Source organism: Sceloporus undulatus, chromosome 1 (assembly GCF_019175285.1).
Source record: "Sceloporus undulatus isolate JIND9_A2432 ecotype Alabama chromosome 1, SceUnd_v1.1, whole genome shotgun sequence".
Lineage (NCBI taxonomy): Eukaryota > Metazoa > Chordata > Lepidosauria > Squamata > Phrynosomatidae > Sceloporus > Sceloporus undulatus.
Genome location: NC_056522.1, coordinates 123,936,065 through 123,959,573, shown reverse-complemented (window position 1 = coordinate 123,959,573; position 23,509 = coordinate 123,936,065). Strand labels below are relative to the sequence as shown.

General features: G+C 37.3%; 1 protein-coding gene across 5 annotated transcripts in view; it reads right to left on the bottom strand.

Annotated features, from left to right (window-relative positions):
- The window catches only part of LOC121926903 (pleckstrin homology domain interacting protein), a 126,177-nt gene that overhangs the window by 31,521 nt on the left and 71,147 nt on the right, over positions 1-23,509 (bottom strand). For all 5 annotated transcript variants that reach the window (XM_042460643.1, XM_042460314.1, XM_042460564.1 and 2 more), the window contains exons 16-24: positions 18,139-18,267; positions 16,452-16,677; positions 16,126-16,251; positions 15,192-15,375; positions 14,897-15,020; positions 12,046-12,186; positions 10,786-10,862; positions 8,543-8,774; positions 6,362-6,481 (exon numbers count right to left, since the gene is read on the bottom strand). In XM_042460643.1, the coding sequence (XP_042316577.1) occupies positions 6,362-6,481; positions 8,543-8,774; positions 10,786-10,862; positions 12,046-12,186; positions 14,897-15,020; positions 15,192-15,375; positions 16,126-16,251; positions 16,452-16,677; positions 18,139-18,267 (1,359 nt within the window). The remainder of the gene's footprint in view (positions 1-6,361; positions 6,482-8,542; positions 8,775-10,785; positions 10,863-12,045; positions 12,187-14,896; positions 15,021-15,191; positions 15,376-16,125; positions 16,252-16,451; positions 16,678-18,138; positions 18,268-23,509) is intronic.

The following is a 23,509-nucleotide window of genomic DNA, read 5'->3' as shown; positions in this document are numbered from 1 at the left end:
ATAGATTAATATCAAGTACTGTGGACTGTTCCTTAAGTCTCACAGAGAAAGAACTATCAAAGAATGTATGTTTGCATTTCTTGTGAGTAAAATCCTGTTGTTAGACAGATCCTTCCGAGGTTCTGAGAATGAGACATTTGTTACTTACCATGTAGCCTTACGGAAACATAGCAGAGAAAGAGACATCCAGACCCACTCTAGGTGAGGCTAGGGGCTGAACAACTGGCAAAAAAGAGCTGGCATTCTGGCAGCTTGGTGGCTTGGCATATGCTCAATGCAACCCAAGCCCCTGGAAGGCCACCGTGAAGCTGCCCCAACTGACCACATGATGGCAGCGTTGCTGTATTTGGCGGTATGGCGTTTAGATTCTGCATGCCACCAAAAAATGCGGAAAAACTTCTGCCACAGTGGCAAAGCACAGGGAAGTACTAGGTTGAGGCCACAACTTGTGGTTGACACGGCTCTGATCTGGTGCTCAAAGTGGCAGTGGCAAGCCACTCCTTCAGGGCAGTCTGCTTCGCCTCTTAGTCTCTGTCAGTTCAGTTTGGTTGTTTATTATGGTAACTTCAAGACTCACTTCTGACTCTGCCTACCTTGGAGTTTTCTTGGCAATTCTTTTAAGGCAGCTTGCCATTGCCTTCCTCTTAGGCAGAGATAGTGTGATTTGTCCCCCACTGGGTTTTCTTTTTTGAGTACGGAATTGAACTCGGGCTTCCTGGAGTCCTAGGACAACACTTTAAACCACTACCAACACTGCCCCCTTATTTTTTAGGTTGTTTAATTTTTCTTCCCGTGCGTGGTTGTGAAAGTACTGGGGAAGGGGCCAGTTGTAAATAGTTTAAAATAGGGCATGTTACTCCCTGTCTGGCCTGGGAGACAGCAGGCATTAACCTATTCCCATCTCCTTTCGTGTGGTCTGGAATGGATCTTCACAGTAAGTAATCCACATTTTAATTTTCGCTTTACGTTTTTCAGGTTTATTATTTCCGACAAGGCCATGAAGCATACGTTTCAAGGGCAAAGAAGAACAAAATATATAGCATTAATCCCAAAAAACAGCCATGGCATAAAATGGAACTACGGGTATGTCTCTTTCTCATCTCTCTTTTTAATTTTTTTAAATTTTTTAAAAAAATATCTTGCACAAAAAACCTACACATATCTACAAGGTAGATCCAACTAGACTTAAAAATTAGGATAGCCTCTTTAGCTGAGAGGTGAGTTTAAATATTTATGTATATATGTGTATATTTTTTTTCTGTTAGGAACAAGAGCTGATGAAGATAGTTGGAATAAAATAGGAAGTTGGGCTGCCTACACTTTGCTGCCTAAACTTGCTTTTCTTGACCCAGATACTGGTAAACTGACTGGAGGATCTTTTACAATGAAGTAAGGAAATAAAAAGATCACATATAGCTAATGTGGTGTTTAGTCCATACAACACAGTGTTTGATAGCTATTGTGGTGTTTAGTCACACAACACAGTGTTTCCTCTTTTGTAATAGATCTGCTGTAGATAATAAGAAGTGCTTGTAAAATGAACCTGGTTAAAAGTAGTTTTCATGTGTTCATACCTTTGAACTTCTGAAAAATAACTCCTGCTCTTCATGTAGCAGTTGACATTATAGTCAAATATTAAATTGTTGTTTGTAAATTTTTGAAATATGCTGTAATGAAATTTTGAGTTATATTATTGAATAGCATCCATCAGTTGAATAACATGTCTCACAATAAGGATTGCCTGGGACCAGGTGGGGGGGACAGCCTGTAGCAGGAGGTAGAGGAAGGGACAATTCTTTGGTTTGAGTGGCAGCTCACTTCCAGGTTACCTCCATCCACCCCACACTTTTTAATCTGTTCTTGATTGATCTCTGTTACTAAACATATATTTCTAACCACAGGTGAATCTTATTTCTGCTAAGTTCATGTTGGAATTGATACGTTTTCAAATATAAGTGACTAAAAAATAGTAAGCACTGTTTTCATATTATTTGTGGTTGTATGTAGGTATCATGATATGCCAGATGTTATAGATTCCTGGTGTTAAGGCAGCAATTTGATGATGCAAAACACAGAGATGGAACATAGGTGGGTCTCTTAGGATACAACATATACCAGTGATTGTATGTGTGAGTGTGTCAAAATTTCATTTGATTATAAAACAGAAGTGGGTTATTAGCATGTTCGAAGGATACAGTCCTTTAAGCACCTATACTGTAATAGCAATGTAATATATACAGTTTAATGTAAAGTACAGATTGAACTGTTTTCTAAACAATTTTATTATTATAATTGCACTTTATTCTTCTAATGAGTGATGTGTTTTAATAGTATAATAGTTTAATTGTATTTTTATGTTCACTTTTGTATACTTTTAATGGTATTGTTATTTAAATTGTAAGCCGCTTTGAGTCCCGATTTAGGGGGAAGTGGGATTAATAAAATAAAAAAACAGCAACAACACTAAATCAAAAATTAGAATGGTTAGTTTCTATAAAACAGTGATTTAGTACTGATTATAGCAGTATGGGTTCCTTTTCTATAAATTACACAATGCTATATGAAAATCTCTAATTTAATAAACGGATAAATAACAAATTGTGCATTTGAAATTAACTAAGGGACGAAATGGCTTCCTGGTGGTTGGGGGGGCGCTCGTTTAGATGATGCATACCCTCAAGCCAACAGGAAGCCGCAGTGAAGCGGCCTGCCTGACCACACAGCGGGCAGCTTTGCAGTGCTCTGGCAGTACGATGTTTACAGGAGCACTGCAAAGCTGCAGCAGCAGTGGAAAAGTTGGCTTTTGCCACTATCTTTTTGGGCCAGTAAAAAAAACAGATCGGGGCCATGGCGTGTAGTTGCTGCAGCCACTCTGGTGATCAAAGGGGTGGTGTTAAAACCGCCCCTTCAGAGCCATCTGTTTTGGCCCTAAATCATGACTGATAGACTCATGCTTATCCAGCACACCTCACCCATTTTTTGTTCACTCCTCCCTTGTAGATGTTAACATTGCTGATTATTGAATGTATTTCTTCACTTTTTGAGTTACACAAAAATTTAATTTGCCATGTAATACATTTAATTTGGGAGCGTGTTATGAATGAATAGATGAATGAATTCGTTTTTTCCTTCCTTTTATTTTCTTTCCTTTATTATTGCAAGTTTAATAGTAAGAATTTAAGTTTTGTTCATGTCCTTAGAATTACCTGTTGAACTTGTTAGGAAGGAGACAGAGATTAAGATGAACATTAGTCTGTATCTAATCTAGAGAAAAAATCCCTTAGAGTAGATAAACTGGCTCACAAAGTCCCAGGTGCAGAATTCAGTCCTAATGCTAACCTCTGTCCATTTCCACGTAGTAGTGAGTTTATCAGTTCAAGATGGTTTGAGCTACAAGAGTAGTATTTATATCTGCTATATTTTGAACAACTTTTAGCATGTTCGTTTACGTGTTTGATGTCTGTGAAAAATGCTATCCTAGGAGAGGCTATGGAAGACTTAAAAATCTTACAGAATGTACTGGGATAATTGTTCATATTGTCCCTGTATATGAAAAAGACATGCCAAAGTAGGTCTCAACTTGAGAAAGAGCCTCCTCTGTCAGTTTAGCTTAAGTTAGGATCTGTTCTTCATCTTGCATCTTGTGTTTGTGAAGTGTTAGTTGAATCTAAATTACTGGTAACATTTATGAAAAAACACAGATAATGAATAGTGTGTGTTTCTGTCCAGGTGATCGATTTAGACAGTAATTGATGATGCTTGGTTTTGGAACAATAGAAAGTCAAGAGCCTCTTCAGTCGATATCCTGACAGCTTGTTTCAGTGCTACAATGTCTGGTTAGTAACTTTGTTTATATATATATGTGTTTATTTTCTCCTTTTATATCTCATTCTTTATCTTCTTCAAAAGGTAAAGTACAATATGTGTTGATCCTCAAAATATTCATGTAATTTCACTAATAACTTAACTTGATTCTTTTTCTTCTTGAAGTTGGACAATGGAGACACTGAGAAAATGAGTCCTTGGGATATGGAGCCAATACCAAACAATGATGTGTCTACTTTCCCCTATTGTACAGAAAGGAGACAGAACTTACTATGTACGTAGTGTATCAACCATAAAGAAGTTAAGCTGATTGTGCTGTAAAGAAGGGGAACAAGATATTTTTAATACATTCGAAAACTGTGAAATGATTTGTTATTACTCAAAAACCATTTTTATATACATATTAAAAGAGTGTATTTTTTTTTTAGCTCTGAACATGTTGAATTCCAATATGCCATGTACAATATTAAGTTGTTTAGAGGCAAACATTTTCCCAAGTCTTTCTGTCCACTGGCATTGCTAGAGTAAATTGCCAACTTCAGAATTAACAATACATTCCTCTGTAAGCACTTGATAATAAACCTTAACTCTCAAGGTCATCATATTTTGATTATCACATTAAAGCCTAAATCCTATTGGTTGTCTCCCAGCTAGATTAAAACCAATGAATCAGTTGGGTGAATGGTAAATCATTCATTTTTGTAGACTTAAATCTCCATGTGGTTTATAAAAAGTCAAACTCTTTTCAGTTTGCTTTGCTATGATTCATATATCTAAATAGTGTGAGCAGCCACACTCATCAGTAGGTATCCACCATTGCTAGAAAAGCCAGAAATGATGGCCACCATCCTCTAAGCGGATGTTTTCTATTTACCAGTCTTTCTTCCCTCTTTTAGACAGACTGGTATGAGTTGCAGGTTTGATCATTATGGAATCCGTGTGTAAACCTTAACAACAGAGCAGTCAAAGAACATTGAGTGGCCTGTACCAGCTCTAATGCTGGGAATGAGCAGGATGATCCACATCCAAATCTGCAGCTCCAAAAGCAGAACGAGGGCGGTTTACTCAGGATTATGAATGTGGCAGTCAAAAGGTAGAGAATCACATGAGCAATCTCTGTGTTCATACATTAAGAAGTCTTCAACCATAAGTTGTGGAAGTCATTGAAGTGGGGGGGGGGGGGGCCCCCCCCCCCCCCCCCCCCCCCCCCCGGCTACATCCCTGCTATTAGTGAACTACTTGCTGTAAAACTCATCTACCAAAAATATCTTAAACAGACTGTACTTACAAACACTTGAACTGTTTAGCAGCAAATATGAGACCATTACTTTTCTATTTAAAGAAGCAGATTTTTTTTTAAAAAAAACCACTGGAACACTCTTCTGCCACATACTGATCCATTAAATTTGTAACACCTAGTGAAAAGTTATATTATGTGGCTGATGTGCAAATGTCAGGGCTATGTGGTCATGTTCTATAAGAGTTTATTAATAATTTATATTTATTATTATTATTAGCACCACAGCACTCCTTCAGTTGCTGTGGCTGTTTGGGTTTTTCTATTATCTTAGCAGGTCAAGTAGCTATGTCACTTTAGCTATCTACATCTTTCACACAGTATCTTGGCCAATGTTTAAAAGAGAGCTGTGAACTGAGGTAGTGCCTTCTACGATTTCCATGCAACTGTGGATCTCTTATTTAAACTGGGCTTTAGCTTCCGAAACACATATTTATTGCCAATACTTTTAAAATGACGACACAATGATCATTTCACATTAAAGCTACCTCCTGTATATTTCTACGTTATCTTATGCAAGTGCCTCTTTCCAAGAGGGATATGCAAAATTTTCATACAATGACATATGGGCAATGACATATGGGCACATTATGTATACTACACTACTTGTGATTTAACACAATAAAAAAGCAAGGAACAAAAGCTCAAAACTATCTACAAAGAGAGAGTTCAACCATGAGCATTTTGAAGCTTACAGTGCATTACAGTGCATGTTCAGATGAGTGAGAAAAAGACCACACTTAGAACAATTTCCAGGCCCAATTTGAAGTGAGTGAGTGAGTGTGTGTGTGTGTGTGTGTGTAAGTAAAAAGGAAAAGCTTTAGACATCTCAAGACCCTCATAATTCCTGACTGTTGGCCAAGGTCTAATATATACTGCAGAAATAATCGAGTTTGAGGCTGCTTTAAATGTCCTGGTTCAGTGCTAAGGAATTTGGGAACTGTAGTTTAATGTGGCACCAGAGCTCTCTGACAGATAAGGCTAAATGTCTCACAAACTACAGTTCCCAGGATTCCCTAGCATTGAGCCAGGGCAGTTAAAGCAGTCTCAAACTGGATTATTTCTGCAGTGTGTTTTGGACCCAAGTTGGCCCAGGGATCTGAAGCCCAAGCAAAGGACCAAAGGTTGAGAACCACTGCAGAACATTTTGGTTTTAAAGATAGACTGTCAGAATGACCTAATACATTGCCACATGAAAGCCTAGAGTAAGGGCAGCACAGAAGACAGAAAATGAAATACCTCATCTCCCATTTGTGGTACAAATGGACATCGGCGGGGAACAGGATCTGTAATCCACACTGAAGGCAGCCATTCTTCCAACGTCAAGCCATTTTCTGCTAACACTCCCACAGGCAACCTCTAAAAAAACCCACACAAATCTAAGTTAAATCTACCACTTCAAGAAACTGCCTTTAGGACATCACTTACACCCAAACACTTAGAGAAAACTATATTTAATTTGTACTTTGATTAGACATCCTGTTGGGGGGAGGGGGAAGAGGAAAGACACGAAAGTGTATTGCAATAGCAGCAAACCTGACATTCTACTTTTATGCATAGAGTTTAAAACTACAATGGGCCCTTGGTATCTGCTGGGATTTGGTTCCAGGATCCCCCCCCCCAATGGATACCATCATGGATGCTCAAGTCTCACTAAATACAATAGCATAGTGAAATGGTGTATCTTATATAAAATGGCAAAATCAAGGTTTGCTTTTTTAAATTTATATACTTTTTGAGTATTTTCCAGCCGTGGATGCTTGAATCCGTGGATAAGAAAATTGGAGAAAACAGCATTATGTTAACTGTGATTAACATATTGCCCCTTAGAGGCATAGTTTGTTTTCTTCCACAGCATGAGTTTTCAGGTCTTCCAGTAAAAGCTCTTGTAACAGGGGTACATTTAATAAGGGAACTACCCTTGAGCATGCTCAGGCTGAGGTCTCTAGGATGTGTGAGAGCTGCTCGGCTCTAATATAAGCAAGGAAGGTGTGAGGAGGAGAGGGTGGTGCCATGGAACAGCCCTTCAAAAGGCAGGATGCCAAGCAGGGGAGAAAGGGGAGGAGAACATGAGATAGTAAAGGAACAATAAAAAACAGAGAATATAGAGTACAGAAAGAAGGAGCCGACAGCCTTCTCTCAACCCTCACAGCCTTTGGATATGTCCTGCTGTGGGAAGCTCAAGAGGACAGCACAAGCAACAGACCCCAGCAGAGTGAGTAAACAGCTGCCTTTCATAGGGAGAAAAAACCTCTTAAAAAGAAAAGCCATGGCTTAAATGCTAGCACCATCTAGCAGTCTCTGGTGTTATAGCAGCTCAAGCGTTTGCTGAACTGAGCTTTTATTACAATAGACTGGAGGGCTTGAAATCTATTGGTTCTTCTTGAGACAGGGAGAAAGCTGTTTTGGAAGAAGTAATTTGTAAGTACCAAACCATATAATTCACTAGCAAGAGGAGTATAATACTTTGTATAAACCATATAAGCTGCAACTTTTGATGTCCCTTTCCCTGTGGAGAGGGGTAAACTCCAACAGCTCCATAGTTCAACTGCTGGCTGGGGAGGGTGCAATTTGTAATATAGTCAACCTTCCGTCATCCGCAGATTAAACCAACCATGGTTTGAAATACACACACACAATCCCAAAAGCAAACCTTGATTTTGTCATTTTATGGAATAGATACATTTTACTATCCCACTGAATATGAGACTTGAGCATTCACAGATTTTGATATCTATTTTGGGGGGGGGGGTGTTCTGGAACCAAACCCCAATGATATCAAGGGCCCAAGTTAAAGAAAATTATCATAAAATATGACATCTGGCAAGCTGTCAATTATGATCTGATCTGCAACTCTCCTCTACTCATCGATCTTGACACAATGTACACTATTATCTCATTTATCAAATCCATTTTGTTTTTCTTGTATAGTGTTCTATGTAGTATCTTGTGTACATCACATAGCAACAATGCCATTTAGATTCATTCCAGTGTGTAAAATAACAAAATGGGGAAAGGCTGAAGGAGAAGAATAAATATTTCTGCAAACCACACTAAGTAAAATAGATCTTTGGCATGAAAAATCTGAGCCAAAGCAACATCAAACCCTTCCTGTGAAATATGGATGGAATAATCGAACTGAACGCGTGCTACAAATGAGATCCAAAGAACTAAATTTTCTTTGACAGAATGGAACTATTAATCCAACTCTATGACCTTATTACAGATGAAAATTCAAAATTTAAAGCATGAATTAAAAATGACATCTCACATACACATTTTCAGTTTGCAAATAATGTAAACATGTGTTAAAGCATTCATATTAATTAATCGTTCATATTAATTTAATGCTAAGGAGAAATTAAGCAATATTACTAGAAGCATTTTTAAATGGTAGTTATCCTGTAACTATAATACAACCTTTTGTTTTCTCTCTTTGGGTTTCCTTTTCTTTGGTGATGTTGGACCATCTTTTTCTTCAATACCTTTTTTTCTTTCTTTTCTGATCTGCTTTTGCCTTTGTTTTTCAGGACCTTCCTCATCTTCTGAGCTACTCTCTACTTTTTTTGTTTTGATTTTAGGAACTTTCTTTGGTGGTTGCAGATTAATTCCAGCATCTGCTGTCCAATCAGAATAATCACTAGAATAATCACTGGGAAGAGAAAAATTTAATCATTACACGTTTTATCCACATTGTAAAAAAATATAACTTTCCAGTTGGATTGGAAGTCCAGGGAAATGGTGCCTGGAGTAAAATCCAAAGGTAGTGGATTGCTCCACCTGCCATCCTGAGAATGAGTCCCACTCTCACACTAACTATTGAAATTGAAATGGGGTAAATTTAAGTGCTGAACACTACTGAAAAAGGGGCTCTATCAATTTCACACAAAAATTATACAATATAATTATAACAGGTGAGCAGAAACAATTTCGGGAATGAAAGTTAACTAACTAACATATTTGATACTTTCCCCTTGACAGAGCAGCTATTTCTCATACATCCATGAGGAGAGGATTCCATTGCTGAAGTGCCACAGCTGAAAATGCTCTCTTCTTTGTTAATACCCAAGGCTCTTGAAGCAGAGCTTCTCCTGATAAGCTTAATTCAGAGACAGATGGATTTGGAGATATGTCTCTGCAAATATTGTTTTCCAAACCATTTAGGACTTTAAAGATTACCACTGACAATAAGTAGTCATTGTTTAGGAAAACAGCTACAACTGTTAAAAGGTCCGCCCAGCCACTGAAATTAATTGAACCTCAAATGACCGAGTTGATTCAAGAAACAGCCTAAGCTACAGATCTGCTCTTTCAGAGGAATGATACTCCCATGTTGTTGATTCACACTAGACTGTCTTTATTATTAAAAAAAATAACCAAAAATTAATTATAAATCAGGATTAGATCCTAGAAATAACTGTCTACATGCAAGCAGTAGAAGAATTCAGGACTGCAGCACCTACATGTTATGAAAACTTCACACATGACAACCTCTCTGCTTTCAGGGTAGACTAGAAAAGAAGGCATGGATTATCAATTAAAAGAGAAAGGTTAAAAAAACCCTATTTGCGAACAGCCTTTTGGATCCTGATTTAAGTTTTCTAGAGCATTTCCTCTTCTGTCTAAATCTTATTTTTTTCTTTCTAAATAGTAATCAATATTGCAAACTATGGGATTTTTTTTTAATTGACTAGCACCAGAAAAGTATCTTAAAAGTGAATTTCCCTGCATTAAAGTAACACATATATAGCTTATTTACATTTTATATATAGCTGTGTGATACTGCTTTTTATTATGTTACTAATATTTTGAAACGGCCCTTGGGCTACTCAATAAATTGTATTGACTGATTGATATATAGCTTATTGAGCATTTACTCCTCCCCACATTTTTACTGAAATCTACAACTTCGTAGTACAAAAAGAAACAGCCATGCCCTTTAACAAGAGCATCATAATATAAACCGAAAGAAAGGAAAAGGAAAACAACAACAATTAGCATCATCTGGCTTCACATTTTAGATACTAAGTATTGAGGAATCTTTTTGAAAAAACATTTCTCCAAAATTTCAGCAGGGAAGGAGGGGCCCAATGTGAGGCCTCTATATTAGCATAAACAATAAAGGTAAACCATATATTCTAAACTGTTTTTCGTCTTTACTCCTTTGGCTTGTTTTAAATTATAGGCAAGTTTCTCGGCCAACGCAAGTGACCACATCCTATCTAGCTAGGAGCATAGGGACAAGTCATTGAGTGTTGGGCTATTTCCATATATGCCACCAAAAGTAAGAAGAAAATTAATTCTTTGTGGTGCAAATATGCATTATCATCTTTAGAATAGAGACAAGAGAAGCAAAGCATTGCATCACTTAACATTCTGACTTGTTGCAGCAATTAGCTGTAAAACCTTCTTCCAATACTTGCTAAATTTGGAGCATTCAAGCCAAAGATGTTTCAGGTTATCTTTAGTACCACTTTTTCCCCAGAACAAAGTAGAGACATCAATGACCATTTTTGCAGGCTTGTCCACAGACCAGTATCATCTCTGGACTAATTTTAATGTATATTCCTTGTTGCTGGAGGAAATGGAGGAGTAGGAAGGGAGGACCAGATTTTACACCATTTACATATAGACAGCGTGCATCCTCCCATTCAATCATTTACCTAGAACTGCCATCACTGTGCCATGCCTTCCCCTCATCTTCAGACGTTCCACCGCTGGCAACAACTGCTTCTCCCTCCTAGGATCAAAACAGTATTTTCTTTATGGCTGACTTTGCTTATATTAATAATAACAAATACTACCATTTAACATCATTCACCCACACATTTGTATGTTTGCATAAAATTTCCACAAAAAATGCGTGTTCATATACTAGTACATTTTTTTCTCATCTTTACAGAACACATCTTTATTAGAAATTGAGAATTAAGTTTTACAATAGCCTTGCTCAATGAGAAGAATATTCACAACTATTTCTGAAATGTGAGTATGCATATCTTAATCCATTATCACAAATACACAGCAACACAGTGTGATTTTCCATTTTTATGAACAATTTGACCCACGACTCTGCCTACCAGTGCGATTCCACATACAATTCAAAATGCTAGGTGTGACCTAGATTACCCTGTACAGCTTGGATCTAGTCACTCTGAAGGACTATATTTTTCCATTAAAGCCTTCTGGGGTGCTGGAGTCTTTGAAGCAGAACTGTTTTCTCAGTTCTGCTACCTTCTAACAATTGCTAGTGGAGGTGTGAAAGAGATCTGGTTGTTCCCAGGTTCTAGAATTTCCTATCGGGTAAATTCAGGCAGTTCTTTCACAACTGACGTTTCTTGCCATGGAAAGGGATGCTAACTGTTGTATTTTATTTTACTAATACGTTCCGAAATGTTGCTTTATATTTTTAACATAACAATTTTATTTTATTGTAGGTTTACTTGAATCTCATTCATGGAAAAAAGTAGAATATAGATCAAGCACACAAATGAGCATTAAACTTATCTCAACACTTAAGCTTGAACAATAGTGTTATTACTCCAAACTAATATTTTTAAATTCAAAAGCCCCAGAGCTCGGGACTTTGATGTCCTAATGCAGTAGATAAAGGAATTACACTCAGATATTACCAAAGATTTGTAAATTGCACTTAAATACTACCAAATATCTTTGTATATGCAAACCTTTTTCAATTCAAGGTAAATAAGTCTCCTAATTGAAAAGCAATAGAACGTTAACTAATGATCAGATATACTAGCAGAAAATTCATTTTCTGAGTGCTGACTTTATCGAAAATGGTACCATCCAGAGATGAGATGTCAGAAACACTGGGGTGAAACACTAGACTAATGGAAGCTCCCTGAAAAACAAACAAACAAACAAACACCACAGTCTTTATTAAATATAGCTTAGTATCTTACATCTGATGAACTGCTTCCATTTTCCATGTCTTCATTTGGCCTTGCAGTTTCTTCCAATGCATGTCTAGTGCGGTAGTTATGTAAATTGGCCTGTTGTTTTTTTGAATCATTGGCATCTAATATATGATCGTTAGACTGATTCTATGAAGACATAAAATAACTATTATTTTAAAAATTAAGTAACAATTTGAAATTAAATTTTAATTCCAGTGTTAACTGATTTTTAAACATGGAGAAAATATGCTAGAATTAAATTCTGTGTAATAGAGAAGACCAGGATGAAGCACCCATAACATATAATAAGTAACAAAAAATGTATGGATTGTAGAACATCAATAATGTATCAGCTTTGCATACAGAAGGTCCCATATTCAATCCCTAGCAACACTAGCTACAACTGAGAAAGAGCACTCTGTCCTGGCGATACAATGCCAGTCACTGCAGGTGATTCTGAATTAGGTGAACCAATAGTTTGGCTCGATATAGGGCCGTTTCCTATGCTTCTCTGTTAATATTGCTATCTGAACATTCAAGTGTTAGAAATCACAAGATATCCTGTAAACAGATTGAAACACAGTATAAAGTTACATTAATATTTGCATAAACATTATCTGATGCAAACTGCTATAAAATGAATTCATGAACAACCATACTTTTTATTAAACACATTATACTTTTTATGAAGCATGCTACTTTTTATTATGATATCCTACATTAAAATATAGATCTATTATTGCAAAGAACAGGTTTCAGGTACAATCTAATGAGGCTCTGTCCACAAGTGATCTTCTCTTGGTTTTGCTCACAACAGCAAATAACAAGCATCCGTCCGTTCATATTTTTCAAGAAAAAGTCACCAATGCTATGATCTTGCACAATATTAAAATTAATTTCTATTCTCCCAGATATTTTGTTCATATTCCCAACAGTTTTAAAACTATGTATTATGGGAATATTATTACTAAGTCTCCTCCCACTTTCTCAGTGCTGGAGAGGAGTTTCTAAGACCTGAGGTCCCACATTGTACACAGAGAAACATCAACTAAGTTTCATGTTTATGAATAAATATTCATTCAAGAAGAAAGGCACGTTTCCGAGGTTTCCTATAATGTGTCCTTAATCATTAGCACCTATTTCATGTATTTTAAAAACATTTACTTGTATATTCTCTCTCTTCTCAACAGAGCTCAAATAGGTTTACAACAATATTTAAAACAACTGCAAAATAATAAAATATTAAAAAGAGGACTATATTAAAACAGTTTGATCAGGCAATTCCTAGCAAGTTAAAAAATAATTCAGTGAGAGAGCTGAATTATTCTTTAGAAAATCTTTCTAAAGGTGTTAACAATCTGCTAGAAGGCCATTTAAGAGAAGGCAAAAGGGCATCCCTGCAGGTGGGGGGTCCACTACGCCCACCACTCACTTTTTTAGATTACATTAGCTAGGATATGCAAGGTAGTTCAGCATACACATCCAGTCTCACTACTTGAAGAATCTTGTACCAAACTGCACAAATGGCAAAGTATTTACCAGAACTGGACAATGAAATGCTGAAGGTTCAGTTACTAGTAGTATTCTACCATGCAGCATCTAAGTGGGAGTAGATTATTTATCCACAATGTGACAAGCAAATTAATAAGATTATGATCTCCCCAATAGGGTCAAAAAGCAAAAATAAAAAAACTCCACCTCAACTGAGTAGATGTAATGCTACATCATTAACAGAACAGACAAAGAGGGTCCTTATCTCATGCTTGATTGAACGAACCATGATACTTTCCAGCACCACCACCACTACCACGCTAGTTGTCATCAGTGCCATTTCACTGTTGCCAGCACCTTAAGCCATCAATAAACTAGCTGAGCTCTGGGAGCAGAAAGAAGCTATTCCAGATCAGGTATATCAATTGTCTGGGCCATTTCCACTCCAGAGTCCAGTCGTCAACAGAACTCCAAACCTGAATGAAAAGAAAATTCCCAAGAACCTCCAGAAACCATTTAGATCCATCATCCTCCCGTGTTGAGCACAATTTATTTTGGGTGCAATACAAAAATTCCCAATATCTAAAAGTTCAGCATAACTCACACAGTAGTTTGAATTAAGAGAGGACAACTTATAGCCTTCCAGAAGACTGTTATATAGCAATTACCATACGCCTTGGCTAACACAAGCAATAATAACTGTCTTATGATTCAGCAACAGCTATAAGGCCACAAGCAGCCCGCTTTTAGTTTATATTTGTGCCTTGTTCAAGACCTTTGTCTTCACAACTTCAGCCCCCAGTCCAACAACATGTTCAGAACTACTTGAATATCACTCTCTACCATGTTTTATTTCACTATCCTGAGCTTCCATACAAGTAACAATAACTTTTCGACTATTAAATCAGTACAAGTAAAATACATACAATAAAATCACTGCAGCAATTCTTATAAATCTTTCTTCAAGGTATAATGATTCAAAAGATGCAAAGGCTTTTCAGAAGTCTTTCAATACAGGCTTTTTATCCTGTTTCAGTATGTGTACATATGTTCATGCAAAGAAACATTATTTTTAGATAGCAATAGCAAGTACATTTTTATACTGCTTATCAGTGCATTCAAGCACTCCCTAATCATACATGGCTACATTATCTTATATCAGCCTACTTTCAAGCTTTCCCTAAGACTAGCTTTGGCTTGTGTGAAATCGTGATGTGTTGAATCTTTAATTTCTGGCTCAATACTAATCAAATCTACTCCACAGTGATTCCTGCTAATTCTGATCAAGTCTACCTCTCTAAGTAACTCTTTTAGGATTCCAGTACTCATGACATTTTGCATTATGGAGATTAAGTGTGCTGCATACCTTAGGTAAAGAAGGTATCTTGTTCTCTCTTACAACATGACTTGTAATATGTTTTCTTTTCTCTTCTGACCTGTAGATCTTTATTTCTTCTTCTCCCTTAGCTGTTCGCCATTCTTCCTGCCGACTACAAAGAAGAATCGATGTTAATATGAATTTATTTCTATATTAAGTGAATTATTAGCTTCAAATTGCTGTAAACCAACACCCCTGCCACTCCAATCTGCTCTATCAAACAGATAAATTGAAATCTAGAAATGTAAATTTACAGCTTTCACACCATAAATGCTGTATTTACCTGGCTACTCCTGCTGTTAGCTCTGGGACCACAACCCTTCGACTCCATGCCACCAGGTCCCTTTCAGTAGCTATTTCACTTCTTGGTGCATTGCTGTGCATCTGTCGTACTCCCTCAATCTGTCCACTGCGTCTTAATCCTACATTTGGTGGTGAATGGACTTCTGAGGTGGCATTTACAGAGCCTATAAAACAAAAACAAAATTATCAACCAACATTTTTTGAGATTATGCTGAGAAACACAGATAAAATCTGCAGTAATTAGAAACATGAGTGTAAAGTTAATAGCCTGGATCCTATGACCAAATCTAACTCACAGAATAATTGAAGGGGAGAGGATGCCCCTTTCCCATTCCTCCTGTGTTCACTGTTCCAGACCTTTTTGAACAGCAGTGGAAGTGATATCAGAGGATGTGGGATTGTACAAAAATATTCTCCCTTACTCTCTAACACTGAAAGGTGCTACTGAATTGGAGCTCCTTCCATAAATGGAAAAAGTTCTTGGGTTTATGGAAGAGAAATTAAGGACCCAAGTCAGTACAATTACACAAAAACTCCACATCACCGTGAAGACATATTTCTCACAGCTAAGAAGAAATTGCTCTTACTTAAAAGACAGTTTAGGCAACCTGAATTAAATCTTCTGCTAGCACACTACCATGAGTACACAATATTCAACCATAACATTTGTAAATATAAAATAAGTGACATGATATAACTTCATTAGGTTTCCTTGATAATTTCTGTAACTGATTAAATCCCACTGGTTTAGAACACATAAAAACCTTTCATTACTGGAAAATAACTGTAAGGGATGAAGAGGAGGAGGACGAGGAAGATACTTAAATGTTCTTTTTTTGATAAATATAATATACTGAATGTCATTATCAGATTCTGATTATCCAGCTCTTTAAATAAAAAGGTGGGTTTTTTACCCCTGCCAATTATGTTAATATTGCTAGCTCCAGCCTCTCCAGACCGTCTCTGGTCTTGCTCTTGCTGAAGTCTTTGTATCATGCTGTCCAAAGGGCTAACCTGTTGACTCAAGACCTGGTTCAATCCTATGAAAAGAAGAACATGTATTTAGTTCTTTAACAGATATAAAACATATAATTGTGCATATATGTACAAAATATATAAATGTGCATTACTTAACAAGTTATAGACTCCATGGATCATTTACCTATCATTTTTGCATAACAAAATTCTGCACATCTCAAGAAAACAATAAAGTCCCATATAATATTGAAGGTAAGTATACCTGAGGAAGTTACCCCCATCTGAGGAATAAGTTGCTCCTCTCTACAGTTTTCACGTCCTGGAACTAATCTCTGATATCTTGATGGATGAGGATTACCATCCACATCAACCAAAAATGGGGGAGGCATGAGATGTGGTGCTTGTTGTGTCTGTTCATCCAACACAAAATTGTTGGCATCACGGATAAGAGGCCGATAATCGCTGTGAAAGAACATCTGATCTGCTATCTGTAAATAGATACAAAGTAGTATTCAAAAACAATTTTACAAAAATGCAGTCATAACTGCTAGAAGATACAGTAGAAAGCAGAAGTGATTTTTACCAGATTTTATTTACCATTCAACTGAAATTAATTTTAATGGTTAAAATTAACAAACACTGTGGTTTGTTATTATTAGTTTTAAACATCTCTTTCAAGAACTAGCTGACCAGAGATCTCCATCAGATATTCACTATTAGCCTCCCATCAAATAATACACCAATTATACTACAGTGTGAACCTGTTGGTTCCCAAGTGGTGTTGCATTTCATTTCCCATCAACCCTGGCTATAAGTAGCCAATGGCAATAGTTCACTGACATCCAGAGAACAACAGGTTTCACCTTAATGTATTTAATCAATTCTGAAAAAAACCCTGAATGGCCTAGGAGACAGCAGCCGATCCAAACATCCCCAAAGAGCAAGTGCAAGGTACACTCCAATCCCCCTTTTAAAGAATCTTCTTCATGGAGGACCAAGATAAAATGCTTCCCAGATGAAGCACTAAAAGAAAAACAAGAACTGCAGAACTACCACTGTAAAATCATTAAAACTGTATCACCACATCCTAGATAAAATACAGGCTAAGTATTCCTTATCCAGAATTCCAAAATCCTCACTAGTCCAAAACCCCAAACCTTTTGAGCCATGACACAAACAACATAGTACATACCTCTACTCTATTTGTAAGGCTGGAGAGAGATGAGACGATCTGTGAAATGGCAGGAATCCATGTCTCCTTCCATTTCACAGCTCCTCAGTCTCTCTTCAGCCTCGTTATGTCTATGCAAATATAGGTATTCCAAAATTCAAAATTCAAAATAAAAAAAATCTGAAATGTGAAACACTTCTAGTCCCAAGAGATTCAGATAAGGAATGCTCAACTTGTAGTACCAGGAAGCCTGCATTAAGAATAAAGATACCTGTTTCACTTTATTATTATTTCAATCATGGACTAAAGGGCATGCTTTATTTTCTTTAGCAGCTTGTTTTCATAGTATTTATCCTTACATAGTATAAGTAGTTATTTCAGAACAGTCATTAAGCAGCCATGAACTACAGAAACATTTCTCAGGTGCTTTAGTTACAAACAGAGAAAATGAAGACTAAAGACAGTTGCCCCTCCTTTTTCACAGGGGATCCATTCAGGACCCCCTCATGAAAACAGAGTTTTGCCTATATTCAAGCCCCATTGGCTTGAATATAGGTGCAGGCACGCAGGCGCATGCCGCGAGCACACGCCCCATTCATTCTCCCTTCGTTCATCCCTCACACATAAGTGAGGGACACGGATCCGAAGACTGTGAGAATAGAGGAAGGACTGTATAACAATATGTGTATAGATTTCAGTCAGGTTGGAAGATCATGCGAATAACAGAAAAGACAGTTTATAATTCTTGTACAAAACTAGGTTAAATAAGTTTAGTTACCTTGTCATATTTACTGCTGGAGCCAAAGCCAAATATCAAAAGATGTCCATGAGAATCTGTACAAGCAAAATGCTGGCCATCAGGAGAACACTTGCAGTCAAAAACTGCCCCATGTCCTTGTCCTTCAATCTGAAATACAGCAGCAAACAAATTAAGAGAATACTAGTAATCTGCACTCTTAATTTCAAGCATGCGTCCATGATAAACCTATTTAAAAGAGGTATGCAGTTAGATGGGAACTATATTCAACATGTCATTTATTTTGTAATATCATTTATAAACAAAATCAGGCAAACTGTGCATGAATTCAGGCTACGTTTTCTATTTCATGACATTTTAATAAATCATATAAAGTTATTTGAACAGGTTTACACTGTCTTTGACAATATTTTTCCTCTACTGTATGTTCTCTACATAAAGTGCAATTCTGAAAATGTATGCCTAGGAAACAAGTTTCACTGACTTTATTTTTGAGTAAACCCGTTTAGAATCAGTCGTCTATTACTTTTAACTGTCAAAATAAATATTATAAGGAAAATAATACTCCACCAAATATCAGAACACTTTCCAGTGGTCACTCTTTATGCCTAGATAACACCTGTGGTTTCTCCTCATGCCTAAATAACAATTTACATACCGATTCCAGTTAGTAATAATTCTTGGTCTTCCTGGTTTATTGGAGGAATTCTCCATAGCCTTTGCTACTGTAGTTAAATAAGCTACATAGATACCCGAAAAAGCTGATTACTGAGTGGAACCCAAGCACTGTATTTGACTGCTTGCAACTCATCTAAGGTACTGCAAATATTTTAAAAAGAATTTTACCTGATACTCATTTTCTGTTTTCCACTTCCATTAATCCAGAACAAATGGGTTTTTGTTTTTCCCTGTAACCTGTCAATCAAGCACAGGTGACCAATCACCACTCTGGACTTTCATAACCTGAGTACTCTACCAATATTCCCTGTTGCAAAACAATTTCAGTAGAACTAGAGCAAAAACATCTTCCTTCCTCCTGACTACTGCAAGTCTATGAAGCAGCAATGTAAGCAAGGGAGTGGGGATTTCTTCCCCAAATAATCCAATCAAAAGAATATTAAAATCCTTGGAAACAGAATGATATATAGTCCTATTTCTGACTGAGAAGATAAAGTAGTAGGTCAGTGGTTCTTAACCTTTTCTTTACCAGGGATTTTGAATATATATAGTTGCTGTAGATCCTCAAGACTTAACACAAGATTTAAAATAATAATGATAATGATGTAAGAATAAATAATATCTGAACACTGAACCATTAACAATTACAATATCTATTAAATCTTAACTCAGAGGTGCAAGAGGAGCATGGAAGGCTTTTCTCCTGCTTCTTCCCACCAGTTTGCAGATTGAGCAGATTGAATGGCCCATCCAGCCAGCCTTTGCCTCAGCTCCAGTCACGTGGCTGCTCTGCTCCAGAGAGAAGGCAGTCTGAGCAGTTGAGCCATAGCAAAGCAGCCACATGACAGGGGCCAAGGCAAAGACTGGCTGGCTGGCTGGGCCTATATATTGTTCAATATGCTTGAGAAGACTGAAATTGGAGGTAGTTATCATGTTGCATAAGGAACTGCATGAGAAGGCCTGTCTAACTGTAGGAAGCAATGTTTTGTAGGAGAGGAGATGCACTAAACCTACGTCTATCCTATCCAACGGATCTCCTCTAATCTGATTTTGAACATCTGAATACAATGACTTGATTCTTATAACTGTGAGCAATACTGTAACAACTCTTCCCTTTTTATTTCTGATTAATGTATTTTGTATTGTCTATGTATTTTATGAAGTTTTTATTGCTGTAATCCCGCTTTGCTCTGAAGGGAGAAGTGGGAGATATAAATAAAAATTATTATTATTATTATTATTATTTCATACTAGTAGAAATCCTCATGTGGACTTTACATTCAAATCTGTATTTTCTCTAGGGTTGTTTTGATGTAGTTGTCTGTTTCTGGGCACTGAAGTAGATTGTATTATATATTTATAATGCATATTTCTTAGCAGTCACAAGTTGATACAAAGTGTTAACAAACACAGTCAAACTCGCTGTTTTTGCAAGGGTTCCGTTCCGGACTCCCCCACGGAAACAGAAACTCACAGATATTCAAGCCCCACAGGCTTGAATGGGGGAACATGCCCCATTCTAGCCCCCTCCGTTTGCTCCTCGTGAGTAGGCGAAGGTCATGGATCTGAAGCCCATGCAAACAGAGGGGCAACTGTACATCTATCCTTTACTTCAAGGAAATGACATTCTCTGTAGTAGTATCCCAGAACAATCTTCAGACAGGTTTGCGAGGGACCAAAATTGGTGTCCTTTTAGTTATCTGACTGAGCACTTTCATTTTCCAACTTTTTAAAATTAGCATTTGGCTCTTTCTGTGTTATAATGTTCTATTTTACTTCTGTAAAGTGACTGTTCAAAAGTCCTGTCCATTTCACAATTTAGTAAGCCAAGATCCAAGTGTCTGACTCCACTCAACCAAGAATACTACTCATACGACAATACTACTCATACTATAATAAACTGGTCTTCCTTCTTGTAAATGGAATTTTTTTTCAAAATGTTTTCAGTAATCTGAATTGACATTTAAGCACACATTCTAACTACAGTGGGATCTAAATCATGAGAGTACACATATACATGAGGGCCAGTATGGTATGGTGATTTGAATGTTAGACTAGGACACTGTGACAGCAGGGTTCAAATCCTAGCTCAGTGACGGAAACCCACTGGGTGACTTTGAGCTAGTCCCACTCTCTCAGCCTCAGAGGATGGCAATAACAAGCCTCCTCTGAAGAAACTTGCCAAGAAAACCCTATGATAGGTTGCCTTAGGGTTGCCATAAGTCAGAAACAACCTGAAGGTACACAACAACAACAACAACAACAACAACAGCAGCAGCAGCAAACACATATAAAAGCACCAAAGTAACAAAGAACTTATCCCTTTTAAAAAAACCAAGCTAGAACACAGAGTTGCAAAAACCAAACAGTGCTCTGAAAGCAACTATTTAAGAGGTATGTAATGTTACATCAGCATATATGTATATGAAGATGAAAAAGATATTCTCCCAAATTGGGTGGGGAGACCTTCAGAGAATTATTCTCAACTATCCAATAAGAACTACATTGATTCTAATCAATTTATATAAACTTTGGCCATAAAAAGGATCACCTCCAACAGAAAGTTAAAGCCAGATTAAACTGACAAGGGAGCCCTGGTGGCGCAGTGGTTAAATGCCGATACCGCATCCAGGGGCTCCAAGACTGACTCAGCCTTCCATCCTTCCAAGGTTGCTAAAATGAGTACCCAGCCTGTTGGGGGCAATTGGCTTATACGTTGTAAACCGCTTAGAGAGTGGTGAGTTCACTGATATGCAGTACAGAAATGTACACGCTATTGCTAACTGTTTTAAAGTTTAGCAGAGGCCTTGTAACTTATATCCTCAAGATTTAGGACATGATTTTAAACAGAGGCTGGATGGCTATTTGTCTGGAGTGCTTTGATTGTGTATTCCTGGATGGCAAGGGGTTGTACTGCATGGCCCTTGTGGTCTCTTCCAACTCTATGACTCTATCTATGAATCCTTCTATGGCATAACATATATAAGTTGTCTGATACTGGACTAATGAAAATAATGATTAAGAACTTGACTTCTTCTTTTTACCTCACAGCAGCTCCTACGCTTATGTACAGTGACAAAAGATTCAAGAAATTTGACTATGAAGTTACTGAACAGGTTCTTTTTTAAAAACTTAACAAAATCAATTGACCACTCAGTTTAGTAGTTTTTGCTCAAGACAACATTCACAGTCTGAGCATATGCACCGAGGGAAGGCAACTGTTGGGGCTTATGGAGTTGTACTGGTCCATCTGGGGACATTAGAGGGCCACCCCAACCCCCACAAAAAAGTATTTTAAAAACTTGCCCCTGAAAGTAATATGAGGACATGGGAACCATTTTCCCACATTTTTGGTTCCTCTGGCAGCTTTAGGTCTTTTTTTTAGTAAGAAGTGACCTAGGGTCCCCAAATGTGGTGAAATTTTCCCCTACCTCTCTCTAGTGGTCATGGAAGACTGGGGGAGTGGCTAAAATGCCTTAGGTGGCCATAGGTAGCCTGTACTTTTCCAAAATAAAAATTTTTAAAAATCCAATATCCCAAACACTTTTGGTCCCAAGCATTTTGGATAAGGGAGACTCAACCTGCACTGAGTGTGCCACATAGCATTAAGGGCACAGAATACTCAATTTTTAGATTAAGTTATCCATAATTTGTATAGCTGCTATTGTGCTACATTTACAGCAAAATTATGCTGTCTGTCTCCCTTAAATAGCCTAATATAGCCATATTATGAATTAAAAACACAAGAAACAAAATTGGGGTGTTGTCTCTCCCCCCCCAACTCCCTTTATCTATACCTTTTGTATAGCACCTTCAGGAAGAGACAATAATTTTTTTTTAATATCAGCATGAGATCAGAATAATAATTACTATAAACTATAACCTCTGCTTGATTTACCAGTTTACAAAAACCCATTTGCTCTGAATTAACAGACAGTATCTCATTATCCAAAGAACAGTCAAGGAAAAAAAATGAATGTAACATTTCAGTACATCTGAGACACCTGTTTAAAGACAGTTTGAAAATGAACAGTCTCAATAACAGAGCCCTTTTAATGACAAGTTCACACAAACAATTGTATACAAATTGTTTATGCAGTTTACAAGAGAGAAAAGAGAAAGTAGTGCCAGTGTATCCACATGCTATGGCAAACAATAATTGTCCCAGGCAACAAGATGTTGGGATAATCATAACTGCTTAATATATTGATACAAATGAACACCTTGTTTTTGTGTGTAGCCTTTGCACAAGTAGTAGTTAAACCTAACCTGTTTCACCTGCAGCACATTCAGATGCACTGCAAAGGGGAGGAAGCTGTTTACAATCACATTTCAATTTAATAAGCCATGATATAACAATCCAAATCAGCACTGGAGTTTTTCTTTCAGACTACAGTGGTACCCCGGGTTACGAATGTAATCCGTTCCGCGGCGCCATTCGTAACCCGAAATCTTTTGCTAGCCGAAAAAGCCATAGGCGCTAGCGCTAAAAGCCGCGATTTCGTGTGAAAAAGCGCCGAAAAGCACCAAAAATTTTTTCGTAAGCCGAAAAAAAAAAACGTAACCCGAAACAGTTTTTTCCTATGGGATTTTTTCGTATCCCGGAAATTTCGTAACACGGTGATTTCGTATCCCGGGGTACCACTGTATTAGTGCTGTATATAATAGTCAGCTGAGAGTGTAAGCATTTTGTTAGCTAGATGTTTTTGTGGAC